We start from the raw sequence: 13,720 nt of genomic DNA, 5'->3' as shown, positions 1-13,720 counted from the left end.
TTTCAGTTTACAAATGGTTTAGTTCAGGGAGCGGTGAGGGAAATAAGGCTGTGGGAGAACAGAGAAGGTCCCTGGGGCAGCTGACAGCCCCAGCCTGGGTTGTGGGGAGGATAAAAACAAGCAGAATCAAAAGTTAAACATGTTTAAAAAAAAAAAAAAAAAAGGTTAAACATGTATTCTTTCTACCAGTAAACTTGAGAGTCAAATGATACTAAACCTGGCAAATTTTAATTCCTAGTAAAAAGTCACAAGAATGCCATACTTCCTATCTGTCCTTGGAAAAGCATGGTTCACTAGATGCACCCCAAGAAACACAGCTGATCTCAACACTGATTAAAAACAAACCTGCTAGAAAGAAATGAGGGATGCCTGGGTGGCTCTGGTTGAGCATCTGTCTTTGGCTCAGGTCATGATCCTGGGGTTCCGGGATTGAGTTCTGCATCAGGCTCCCTGTGAGGAGCCTGTTTCTCTCTCTGCCTATGTCTCTGCCTCTCTCTCGTCTCTCATGAATAAATAAATAAATCTTAAAAAAAAAAAAAAAGTGAAAGAATTTCATTTCTTGCCTCCTCGCTTTGGCAGTTGAGCTTCTCCAGCTGGCTCTTGATGCTGGTTTCCTCGGCTTGCTGGATGGCAAAGTGTAGTGCAGCAGCAGAGACCCAGGCTGGGCCAGGCGGCGGGGATGCCAAGTCAGAGGAGAGGCAGCTAGGACAGAGAGAGGTGTCAGCATAGGAGCTTCCAGTCCTTCCTCCTGAAGCTGTCAGGAAGCCAGCCCTGCCCAACTTCAGGGGGCAGCAGAAGCAAAGTCTAGGCCCCCAGCTCCCCCTGGCTTCGCAAAGGGACCTACGTACGACCTGTGTCAGCTTCATTGTTGGTTTAGGGTCGTCTCCCGATTCCCTAACATGCTTCCATGCTGTGGATGTGAGGAGGGGGTAGGGTCTGACCCAGACACCTGGTCATTGGACACAGGACTCTAACTTGGTGTCTACCACCCAGCCCCTGGGCTTCTGGGTACAATCCTCCTGCTCAGTCCCTGCTGTGACTGCAGTGAATGCTCAGAAAGTTTCCCCAGCACGTTAAAAACAGGGCCAAAAATTAGTGGAATGTAGTGTATTTTGGGTTTCCTTATTTTCTGGGATTCTGAGCACTCGGGACCCTGCACAGGGATAGGAGGCGACGGGGTGGGACCAGCTCCTCCTGACTACCTCTAAGGACACGGCTCTCCCCTCATCCAGCACATGCCACAGACCACCAGCTGGGCAGGCTGGGACCTGCCCCTCAGACACATTCCCGTGATGCTGCTACTGCCAGGCCTGTGTGGACCTGAGAGGAGACAAGGGGCTGGTGGGCTAGAGAGCTGGGTGGAGACTTCCTCTTTCACGTGCATCTTGCTCAGCTTGCCCCTAAGGCTCCTGTGTAGTATCGCAGGGGTTCATGGAGGTAACCTAGAGCACGCTCTACAGAACATCTGTGCTTCCTCCCCTGTCCCACGTACCTCTTGCCAAACAGCTGGGCCTCCCACAGCCTCTGCAGCTCTTGGGGCAGTGGACCCTGGAAGCATCTCCTCCACCGGGTATGAAGTTCAGGCTCCAGGCGTGGCCACCACAACTTCCAGAGAGAAAGATCACCAGTGAGCGCGTCAGGGGAGGCTAGACTTGGACTCGTCTTCAGTCCTGACAGCCGAGATACAGAACCTCTGAGGGACCACTGGAGACCTGCCTGAGGCTGGCTAACCCCACCAGCTCTGCTCATGTTTGTCTCAAGTACTTGCTTTACAGTTCAGGGCAATCCCACAAGGTACTATCCTCTGTAGAGGACATGATGTTTTACACAATAGCTTTTGCAGTGAATTCCACCCAAATGAGCCACAGACTTCAGTGTAAAGCCAAACTGCTCAGGGGCTGCAGCAGCTCAAGTCCAGCCGCTGCTGGGGCTGGAATTCTATATAACAAAACTAGGGGGAAAAAAAAAAAAAAAAACTAGGAGAGCTGTGTGCTATCGCGACTTCCAAAAAAGCCAGCAATGCACCCATGGTAACCTCACACCCTCCATGTGAGTATGTCAGGCCGGCAGGGGACTGGGCCTCCTCTCTTCTCAAGTTCTGACAGTTGTCTGTCAGGAAACAGGCGTAACCTCAGTTGAGTGCATCTTCAGCCAACGTAGACCCAGAGATACACTCCTTTCCAGCAGGCAAGGCCAGGGAAGTCCGTCTTCCTACCTTCTGGTGGATTCTGTGGACCCCCTGCCCCCGTTCCTCATTTTCTCCTGAACAACAAGAACTAGGATGCTGCCCCGGATGCACCGTGAGAAAGCAGCTGCACCTACCAGAGCAGAGGTCACAACTATGGGGCACTCAGTCTGGCATGTGGTCAGGATCAGGTTGGCTGTCAGGGAGGGGTCTCTGCTTTGTGAACAGGTGTTGAGGAGCCCCTGCAGGAGAGAACATGCCATAAGCTCAACAGCATACCTGTCCCTGAAAGGCACCACGGCTTCAAAGCACCACTGGGTATGAGGGTCAAGCCCAAGGGGACTGAGCAGGTCATCTGGGAGGTGCAGAGGGCAACAAAATTACCCTGAAGAAGTGGACAGTGATGTCGTGGGTCAGGGCACTTCCATGGCAGCAGAAGTTTCTCTGCAAAACAGCACAGACCAGTGAGAAAAGAGCCAACGGGACTGGGGGTGGGGGTGAGGGCAGCATGTGCCGAGAGGCTTTCGCGATATTCACGGCACCACTGCTGACCACAGATGTGGTTCCTCTTTGCAGCCAGACAGACCCCTCCAGCCTGCCACAGGCTGGGAGGCATGGGTGGCACTCCCTGATGGCACTGTTGCTGGGATGGCAACTTGCCTTGCCACCTCTGGGTTCTCCATTCTGCCAGCCTGCACAGCCCCTTCTGAGAACTCTGAGGACAACGGCCTCTGCTGAGAACTGAAAGCTCCTCTCTGCTTTCTGAGTCACCTTGTAAAGCTCTGTGTGACTGAATGGAACCTTACTTCCATCTCTAGTCATATTTGTGCATTTTTTAGGACTGGAAAAACATCTTCAGGGGTAGAAGCTGTTGTGAAGCATGTAAAAGCTGTGCTTATTCCTGGTGACCTCAGTGACCCTGACTGGATGCATGTAGGCTTTCATTTTTCTGGGTAAGATCATGGAGCACCTGACACTGAACAGGGTGTACAATGGAAGAAAGCAGGGCCGACTGGTGGGAATGGCTGTCCTCTCAGCATCACTGGCTTTTGTGTTCCTGAAATGTCAAAACTGGAAAGAAATGGATATTCTTGGTCTAAAAGACTTTTTGGATCTTGATGGCTGAACACTGGGGAAAGCTCCAGGAAAGGACTGAAGCTTTGGGACACCTAGGTGGCTCAGCGGTTGAGCGTCTGCCTTTGGCTCAGGGTGTGATCCCAGTCTGGGGATCGAGTCCCACATCGGGCTCTCTGCATGGAGCCTGCTTCTCCCTCTGCCTGTGTTTCTGCCTCTCTCTGTCCCTCTTATGAATAAATAAAATCTTTAAAAAAGGGGGGGGGGGCTGAAGCTTTGGAGGAAGGGAGTTACAGCTGATCTCTGCACCTCACTGGTGGTCACTCTCTTCGCTCCTGGAGCAGGACTCCTGTTCTTTCCCTCAGCAATCTGCCGGTCTGCACACACACTGAAGCAGTGGGCTCCAAGTGACCACAGGTGCACCCGTGAATTTTCAAGAGCCAGCCCTCAGTGGTAGACCAACCCCATCCCTGTGTCCTGAGGTTGCTGCCCCACACCTACCAGCTCAGAGTTGACCAAGTGGAAGAATTCAGTGCAGTCAGGGGTGGCCGGCTGTTTGCACTGGGGGCTGCCGACGAGAATAGATGGGGGCAGACCGAGGAGGATCCTTGCAAAGAGGAGCGCATCAGTGGTGATGGCACAGCCTAACTTCACTCCCAGAGAGCTCAGACTCAGATCTGTAACAACCCTTCCTCCTTACTCTGGGAACCAGAGTCCCCGCCTGGGGCTGCGTGCTGAGCACCCATGCCTGCAGGGCACCCTGTCAGCATTCACAGCATCAACTCTAAGAGCCATTCTTAAGTTGCACCATAGGCAAAAGGGTGCACCACAGACTAACATAGCTATGCCCAAGAACTAGGGGATTACATGATCTCACACTCATAAATAAGGAGTATCTGTAACCACACACAGTTTTCCTTATTTCAACATGAATTCTTTAGGCTATATCTTTGAACAGTGAATCTCCAGGGTCTGAAGAGGCAGGCATTAATCCAAAGCTTCAGACCCTGCTCTCTCCAGGGAGCCCCAAGGAGAAGATGCAGTCACAGCCTGGGGGTAGGGGCCAGAAACAAATGACCAATGGAGAAGAAAACTCGTGACAAAAGAGACACTCCACACAGTGCCATGGTACCATCTGTACACAAGCAGCTCCTGCTGTCTCTGAAGGCGGGCAGCCACATCCCACCCGCTGGCCAGGGCCTGGAGCCGTCTGCGGAAAACTCTGAAAAGGAAGTGCCCCTGAGAAGGAGAGCACCTCTGGGGTGCTACTGGGCCCTGCTCCAGGTCAGCAGCCATCTCCTGGAAAAAAACAAGACCAAAACATTCACATACTTTTATTGCTGGTCCCAGGGGCTTATCCCCAGATGTGAAGCCAGAAAGTCCTCAGAGCTTACTCTCCACCCCAATCAGGACTCTGAAATGGGGTTGACTGGCTTGGGAGAAAGGTTTCCCAAGAGCTGGGCATGAGTGGGACAAGCCTTTTTACTTGGAAATCACTGAAAATTTGCAAAAAGAGAATAAGAATAGGACAAAGAACACCTTTACCAGATTTCCCAAAGCTAATAGTTTATCATTTATCATCTGTTTTTACTAACACGCACAGGTGAATTTCAGACATAAGGCATATACACAGCAGGCACTCAGTAAATGCAGAGGCAGAACAAGCCAAACGCCCGCACTGCAACATCACCCCTGCTGCACTGTCTGCCCTCCCCACTCCCTCTTCCTGCCATAGCCAGGTAGGATGAATGTGAAGGACCAAGGTCAGGATGAGGGGTTGTGGGGCTGGGAAGTCTCTAGTGGGATGTGTTATTCACTTGTAGGTAAAATTTCCCAGTGCCCCAGGCCACACCTTCCATGGTCTTGTCACTCCCCACATTCTCTCAATTCAAGCACTTGCAGAACATCAGCAGAAACACCAGCAGGAAGCGTGAAATCCACACACACAATCCTTTCAACGTGGGGCCTCACGTAACGCTTCCAAAGGTAGAATACTGTGGACACGGAAACCTAAGGGAGCCGTGGTCCGCCCTATGACCTCAGAGCCTGCTCTCAGGGTCTGACCTTTATGGCCCTGACTAGACCTGAGGCACTCTGGCTGAACACTGCACTTTTCACCTCAAAACGACAGCCCCATTTCCACACCCTCTTAAATGCACTTGCTTTGGTGAATAGAACCCGCCAGCCTGTGGAGGTGCCAGGTGACCCTGTGAAAGAACAGTAACTTAGCCTTCCTTTGCCAAGTAGAGGGCTATTTACGTTATTTCTCAGAGCCTAATATCCACATGGAATAGCCAAGAGCTACAAAAACACAGCAAACTGTGGATAGCAACCATTTTACTACCAAAGTTGGTATCTTCTCAATTTCCTCTGCTTTCAAATTTTAAATGTCCCTAAGCCTGGAGATGGTCTGGCACCACAGCTTTTGTATTTTGGGGACAGTCACGGGTGAGGTGAACACACTGTCACTCTGGGTCTGGTATATCATGTGTATGATGTGACTTTTCATTCTGTTGAGCTGCCTTAAGATATTCAATAATAGGGATCCCTGGGTGGTGCAGCGGTTCGGCGCCTGCCTTTGGCCCAGGGCGCGATCCTGGAGACCCGGGATCGAATCCCACATCGGGCTCTCGGCGCATGGAGCCTGCTTCTCCCTCTGCCTGTGTCTCTGCCTCTCTCTCTCTCTCTCTCTGTGACTATCATAAATAAGTAATAATAAAAAAAATTTTCATAATAAAAAACTTTAAAAAAAAAAAAAAGATATTCAATAATAAATATCTTAATAGCAGATGACACAAATGCCATGAAACAGTGAGTTTTATATCTTCTAACTCACCTGCAATCTGGAAAAAATATCCCGATTTCCTGTGCAGCTGAGAACCAAATCAGAATTCTCCAAGCAGTTGTAACTCCTCAAACTGAAACAAAAATACAATAAAAGCCTCCTAAGTATCTCCTGATGTGCAGGGCGTTCCTATTTCTCCTGGCTCCAGAGTGGAGTATTGTCATAGAGCCAGGAGATCCCAGGGAGCCAAATGACACCCAGTCATAAATAAAAAACAAACAAAAAACCTTCTACAACAATACAGTAGCAACCCCAATCTAGTGACATCTATGAACAATTATGTACCACAACCAAGTGGGATTTATTCTAAGAATGCAAGGTTGGTTCAACACCCTAAAGTCAACACACCTATCAATAGAATAAAAAAACCAAACATGTAAACATCTCAATAAACAGATATTAGACAAAATTTAATACCCTTTCATGATAAAAACACTCAACAAATTTGGAGTAGAAAGAACTTCCTTAATCTGATAAAGGCCATCTATGAAAAATCCACAGCTTACATCATACTTAATGATGAAAGCTTCCCTCCTAAGATCAGAAATAAAACAAAGTTCTTCTCTTTCACCACTTCCATTCAATACCACTGGAAGTAGTAGCCACAACAGTTTAGCCAGAAAAAGAAATAAAAGATTGGAAAGGAAAAAGTCAAACCATTTCTATTCACAGATGACATGATCTTGTACACAGAAAATCGTAAAGAATCCACAATTAAAAACTATTAAAGCAAACAATTTCACCAAGTAGCAGGACATGCCATCAATATACAAAGATCAGTTGTATTTCTCTATACTAGCAATGAACAAATAATCCAAGCATGGAAAACATGGGACTACGGAAAAGTCTATACACAAATGTTTATAGCAGGGGCACCTGGGTGGCTCAGATGGTTAAGCATCTGCCTTTGGCTCAGGTCATAATCCTGGGGTCCTGGGATTGAACCCCACGTCGGGCTCCTTCCTCAGCAGGGAGTCTGCTTCTCCCTCTCCCTCTGGCCCCCCACTCATGTTCTTGGTCTCAAATAAACAAAATCCTTAAAACCCACAAATGTTTGTAGCAGAATTATTCATAATTAATAAGTGAAACCCAAATGTCCATCAGTTAATAAATAAACACAATGTGCTCCATCCTTCAATGGAATACTATTCAGTAATACAAAGAATGAAGTTCTGATATATGCTACAAGGTAGACTAACCTTGAAAACGTTATTCTGAGTGAGCCTGATACAATGGACCACATGTTTGTCTAATTCCATTTATATGAAATGTCTAGGATTGACAACTTCACAGAAAGTAGATTCAGGGTTACCAGAGTTGGAGGGGAATGGAAGGAATGCAGCACACATACTCATTTCTCCCTCCCAAGAGAAAAACAAAGGACAAGAGGACCAGCCCCAACTTCAGCTTGACTGGTACTGTATGTGTTGCTCCCAGCCACTAAGCACTGCAAGTAAAAAGCCCAGTGCTACTAGCTGTACTGCAATGTACTGTGACTTTTGCAAACTAGGTGTTTACAGATCCTTGTGGAGAACGGAGGGGAAGTGGGAGACATAAAGGCACCTGTCCTGCACTGTCTTCAGTAACCACTTGCACAGGCTGTGTTTCTTAGGGGGTAACAAGATTTGTTTTCTATGATTTAATATATTACCTAAAATGTGGAAAATGGAATTGATTTTATTCACCATCTTGACGCAACAATCATGAAGACAAGGACACTAATACAGACTTGCTCAGCAGGAACACAAACACAGGGAACTCTGCCTCCATGGCAGCCAGCCCACATCTGTGTTTTAGGCACGCTCAATGCCTGCCACCTGCCAGCCCACTTGTTCGCACTCTGATGCCAGGTGACAAAGCAGATAGACTGGCACTGCCAAATCTATACACAAAGAAAACGCATCCGGGAAGCTTACCTTTACTTCGAATAGACTCAGACTTGCTATCAGGATATGTTTAATTGTGTTTTGTATAACACAAAGTAGACTGAGATAAAAACTTTCTGAGAACTAACAAAATTAAAAGTATGATGCTTTCTGGCATCAGTATTCCTAACCTTTGGCAGAAGTCTATCAGCACGTCGACAAGAATTGTGCACGCTGTCTGCATGTCCCCATCGCAGCCCCCAGCCTCGGAGGGCTTGAGGAGGAAGTGCTCATGGATTGCCCACTGGTGGAAGTCCCACCTGCAACAGCAAATACCAGGATATGTGCTGAGAAGACCTGCAAACCAGTGCTTCCTGTGGCCAAAAATGAGCCCAGAGCCAGGAGCACAACAATGGCAGGGGGTTAGATCTGAGGGTTTGGAGGTATAGGAAGGCCCTCTACCACAATCCAGGCACCCTCAGGGGCCACCTCCCTGGGTCATTATCCCAAGGTCCACCAGCAAAAATGTCCAGAAGATCTTGATGATGTACTAAGTGAAAGCCTCAGCCAGAGAACCACTGACAGAAGGAGCCAAGCCCAAGGAAGATGATCCATATACCCAGGAGTGGGCAAGGAACAGGTGATAAAGGGATGGTGCTCCACCCACACCGTCTACCCTTGTACAGAATGCATCTGACTGTGACTTGTGCAATTAGAAAAGAAAAGGTCTAAGCACAATTCCACATACAGTGAGCTGGGGGTAAGAAATGCTTCTTATGGATCCTCATACTAGAAATGAATTCCTTCTCTTCCTACTGAAAATAGAACAGGAGGAGAAGGGAAAATAGGGGAGACCCCAGGGCACGCGAACCCTTGCAGAAAGCTCTCACACTGGCACAGACCCGAGGAGGAGGCAAATCTCCATCTTGGAAAAGCAGTGTTTTTTATTTCTACTGGCTCCTTCTACAACCTGACACCACGAGACAGCATCCCATGCATGTGAGACGCATCTCTGGCCACGCAGGGACAGTGGCTCAGGGCAACTCACGCTGACTCCTGCCCTTGGCTACCCCCTGGGGCTCCTGTGCCACATCAGCTCCATTCTATCTACAGCACATTCCCTCCCTGACCTCTGCACCCCAACACCCAGGGGCCTGTCAACACCCCACTCTCTCACCCAGAACAGCACATCCCACCTCCTGATGGTCTGAACAGTTGGTGGCAGGACCCACAGGGGCTCAGACTTTGATTTACCACTTGCCAGCCCTCTGCGTGCCCAGCTGGCCACTGTGCTCTTCCCATGCACAAGAGGGAAACAGGCCAGCCACACCAGCTGGGAACCCTCTCAAGCTCCCCCAGCAGGACCCCGCCGCAGCCCCTTACCACACTTGGCCTTCCCTGCTCTTCTCCCACCCAGGGGATGCACATTTGCTGTTCCTGCAATCCCCACCCTGGGACTGGTTCTTACAGCCCTGTCAGGGGTCCTGAGTGTTCATCCCTATCTCTAACCCATTTTAACTATCTACCTGTTTGTCCTCAGGCCCACTCAGGTGTATACTTGTGTACAGCTGCTTGGCAACAGGGCCCAGGGTGTCAAGGCAGAGGTGCACCGCACTGAGCTTCTATGTACACAAAGGTGCCAAAAAGGCAGGCAAACTGTTTCGTCACAATGCACCCCCAGTTTCAAGAACATTCTAGAAGTGCCTGACAAACAGTAGAAACTCAATGTTTCTTGAATTAAGGAATAAAAGAATGAAACTGCTCATAAGTTGTACGTTAAACTGAACACTGAGGGATCCCTGGGTGGCGCAGCGGTTTGGCGCCTGCCTTTGGCCCAGGGCACGATCCTGGAGACCCGGGATCGAATCCCACATCGGACTCCCAATGCATGGAGCCTGCTTCTCCCTCTGCCTGTGTCTCTGCCTCTCTCTCTCTCTCTCTCTGTGACTATCATAAATAAATAAAAGTTTTAAAAAAAATTAAAAAAAAAAAAACCTGAACACTGAGAATGTAAGACTCAGACTTTAAGACAATGTAGAAAACCTTATAGCATTTCGAAGGGCAGATCCGACCCCCCGCCCCCGCCACACACACACACCACCATTTTTAAGATATTATCTATTTGAGAGAGAGAGAACGTGAGCACAGGGGGTAGGGAGAGTAGGAGACAAGAGGGAGAGGTAGACTCCACACTGAGCATGGAGCTTGACAGGGCACAGTCCCATGACCCTGAGATCACAACCTAAGCTGTGATCACAATCAAGAGTCAGATGCTCAACCCACGGAGCCACCCAGGCGCCCCAAGGCAGATCCTTTCAACACTTACCTTTCCATATCTGAAAGAGAATCAAACTCAGGTTGAATTTCTAGTTCCAGCTGTAACCAATCTCTGTAAGTTAACTGAGAGAAAAGGACCAAATGAAAACCATGGTGAGGATAGGACACAGAAATCACAGGTCAGCTTGGTAACTGTCTGCTGTTTGTTCTGCTGCTGTCAGACATCGTAGCCGAGAGCCACATAGCAAGGCAGGTGTGTCTATACTGCTCTCTATTCTCATGCCGCTTCCTGTTGTCAGACTGGCTGGCACCAAGCCTGACAAAGAATTTGGATATTGCTTTAACACAAACCTGAAAGAAGCTAACAAAAACTGTTCAAATGGGTATTTTTAAATTGAATCCTCCAGGAACACCTGGATGGCCCACAGTTGAGCATCTGCCTCTGGCTCAGGGCATGATCCTGGGGTCCTGGGATGAAGTCCTGCATCAGGCTCTCTGCAGGGAGCATGCTTCTCCCTCTGCCTGTGTGTCTCTCATGAATAAACAAATAAATAAAATCTTCTAAAAAAATAAAAAATAAATCGAATCCTCCAGCACTTGGCCAGGTTCTAAATTAACCTGCAGCATCTGCAAACCGTACCACAGCACCAGGAAAGAGATAATTTTCTAGTTCACTTGAGTTGGGCAAAGTAACTGAAAAATACACTTGATTTAATAACAACCTTCAAATATTCAGGATAGCATATTTCTTATTTTAAAATAGTTGGAGCGGGGATCCCTGGGTGGCTCAGTGGTTTGGTGCCTGCCTTTGGCCCTGGGCATGATCCTGGAGTCCCGGGATCGAGTTCCGCGTGGGGCTCCCGGCATGGAGCCTGCTTCTCCCTCTGCCTGTGTCTCTGCCTGCCTCTCTCTCTATGTCTATCATGAATAAATAAATAAAATATTTTTTAAAAATAAAATAAAATAAAATTGATGGAACAATTTCACTCATCAACATGGAGTTCTCAAAACCTCCCACTGTGTGTAAAAAAGCACATCACAGAAAGAAGTGTGCAGCATGCACCCTATTTGTAAAGAAACCAAAACCAGGCACTATGGAGCAGTTCTTTGGTCAGGAACACACCCATGTATAAGCAAGAGAACCATGTCCATGATTTCCCAAAGACAGAGGGACAGCAGCCCTCGGAGATACCTAGGCTGCAAGGGTCAGCAAGTTCCCTATAGCATTACTTGTTATGTTAAAGACTGTCACACCTACTCTAGTATAACTGACTAATAAAAGAACTGAATATATAATAAAACAATTGAGAATGTTTTTTCTTTAAAGAAAAAAAAAAAAAGCAAACATTCAAGGAATAAATGAAAAGTTATGAAAAAGTAGCAGAGTGGTAACGGAGGCATGTTTGGCTGGAGTAGGCCAAGGCTCCCAGAGACTATGCTCAGAAAAGCCCAACCCCACACTGGAGCCTGGCAGATATGTTAAAATATGCTTTTATTCACCCTTAAAATCTCCCACAAAATGTTAGTGCTGGGGAAAACTGAGCAGAGTGGGAACAATCCTTCCATCTTACTTCTTACAACTATGCATGAATCTGCAGTGATCCCAGTAATGATTTCAATCAGAGCCACTTCTGTGCTGCCGTACTGGTCCAGCATCATCCGGTCAGGCCCACCTGCCTGCCCAACATGTCCTCAGGAAACCCCCATGTCTACCTACAAACCCCTATGAGTTAGGACCAGGCGAGGGATAAGGGGCAGTTGGACCTACGTGAAATTCTTTCTCCTGCAACAGTTCCTGGAAGGTTCTCTGTTTCCACAGACAGAGGGCGGCCCTCTGCCAGTCTGCAGAGGGCAGGCACAAGAGCTTCCAGGGAGGGCCGGCTGTGTCCTCCTGAGACAGGGGTCCTCGGGCTTCTGACAGCAGTCTGAATAAAATGAACTGAAACTGAAGAGATAATAAACTGGCTGTGTGTGGCAGGGCAGCCTGCAGACCCTATGGGCACCCAGCATTCAGTCACAGAAGGCATTTCTGTGACCAGCCCTGGCTGGAAATCTCAGGGGCCATCTAACTGTGCCAGGGGACTCAACACTGGGAGGCGGAATTGCCAGTTCTGACCTGCCCTCCACGGGACAGTGTGGCCACATACAATCCTCCAGCAGTCAATGGAATTGCTGGCATCAGTGTTTCCAGTAAAAAAAAAACGATGCCACCTGGATAAGCAAAATCCTGTTGCCACTGGGAGCTGAGACTTTCCCCCATGTTTACTGAGCCACACACTGCTTGAAGGGACCTAGAGAGGGCACTGGGACACCCTTCAGAATCAGGCAAGGGGGGACCGGAGGCATCCCCGTGTGGACCACCTCTCATCTCTGTTCCATGCTTCATAATGTTGGCACCTGGGATAAGTTCCTCAACACCTATGATGAGAGCACAGGTATGCCTAAACCCCACTTAACCCATGGGCACAGCCAGGACTTCTGTGTTTCTAATGTGGAGCCTAGAATGAGATCTGCATTTGAACTTCACAAGATGTCCCTTAAAACTCCACCAAAGGAATAACACTGGTTTCCTTTCTAACTTCAACCTCACTTTTGCCACTGAAGGCTTCTAACACACATCTTTAAAATTCTCTGGTCTTGGGGTGCCTAGGTAGTTCAGTGAGTTAAGTATCCAACTCTAAATTTTGGCTCAGGTCATAATCTCAGGGTTGTCATATCCAGACCCACTTCGGGCTCCATGCTCAGTTCAGATCTGCTTTAAGGGGCACCTGGATGGCTCAGCGGTTGAGTGTGTCTGCCTTCGGCCCAGGGCGTGATCCTGGAATCCCGGGATCGAGTCCCATATTGGGCTCCCTGCATGGAGCCTGCTTCTCTCTCTGCCTATGTCTCTGCGTCTCTGTGTCTCTCATGAATAAATAAATAAAATCTTAAAAAAAAAATAAGAATCTGCTTTAAGACTCTCCCTCTGCCCCTCCCCCCACTCGTGCTCCCTTTCTCTCTCTCTCTCAATTAAATAAAATCTTTAAATTTCACTGGTAATGGGACGCCTGGGTGGCTCAGTGGTTGAGCATCTGCCTTTGGCTCAGGGAATGATCCCAGAGTCCCGGGATTAAGTCCTGCATCGGGCTCCCTGCATGGAGCCTGTTTCTCCTCCCTCTACCTGTGTCTCTGCCTCTCTGTGTGTCTCTCACAAGTAAATAAATAAAATCTTTAAGAAAAAATAAAAATAAAAAAATAAATTTCTCTGGTGATGAGGGGAGTCTTTCAAGAAAATTCAGAATGATTCTTTAAATAGAAATATATTTTCCGGGATCCCTGGGTGGTGCAGCGGCTTAGCGCCTGCCTTTGGCCCAGGGTGCGATCCTGGAGACCCGGGATCGAATCCCACGTCTCGGGCTCCCGGTGCATGGAGCCTGCTTCTCCCTCTGCCTGTGTCTCTGCCTCTCTCTCTCTCTCTCTCTCTCTGTGTGTGTG

The 13,720-nt window shown here is 48.4% G+C and overlaps 1 protein-coding gene across 8 annotated transcripts in view; it reads right to left on the bottom strand.

The window, feature by feature from the left end:
• FANCA (FA complementation group A) overlaps positions 1–13,720 on the bottom strand; it is a 58,851-nt gene that overhangs the window by 2,323 nt on the left and 42,808 nt on the right. For 7 of the 8 annotated variants that reach the window (XM_041771165.1, XM_041771158.1, XM_041771159.1 and 4 more), the window contains 10 exons: positions 12,015–12,191; positions 10,296–10,369; positions 8,161–8,289; positions 6,096–6,177; positions 4,392–4,558; positions 3,761–3,866; positions 2,570–2,629; positions 2,323–2,427; positions 1,493–1,605; positions 564–702 (listed from right to left, as the gene is read on the bottom strand). In XM_041771165.1, coding sequence (XP_041627099.1) covers positions 564–702; positions 1,493–1,605; positions 2,323–2,427; positions 2,570–2,629; positions 3,761–3,866; positions 4,392–4,558; positions 6,096–6,177; positions 8,161–8,289; positions 10,296–10,369; positions 12,015–12,191 — 1,152 coding nt within the window. The remainder of the gene's footprint in view (positions 1–563; positions 703–1,492; positions 1,606–2,322; positions 2,428–2,569; positions 2,630–3,760; positions 3,867–4,391; positions 4,559–6,095; positions 6,178–8,160; positions 8,290–10,295; positions 10,370–12,014; positions 12,192–13,720) is intronic. The other variant, XM_041771161.1, reaches the window with a different exon arrangement.

This window comes from Vulpes lagopus, chromosome 10 (genome assembly GCF_018345385.1).
Source record: "Vulpes lagopus strain Blue_001 chromosome 10, ASM1834538v1, whole genome shotgun sequence".
Lineage (NCBI taxonomy): Eukaryota > Metazoa > Chordata > Mammalia > Carnivora > Canidae > Vulpes > Vulpes lagopus.
The sequence above is the reverse complement of the archived record's forward strand: the minus strand, read 5'-3'. Positions and strand labels throughout refer to the sequence as shown.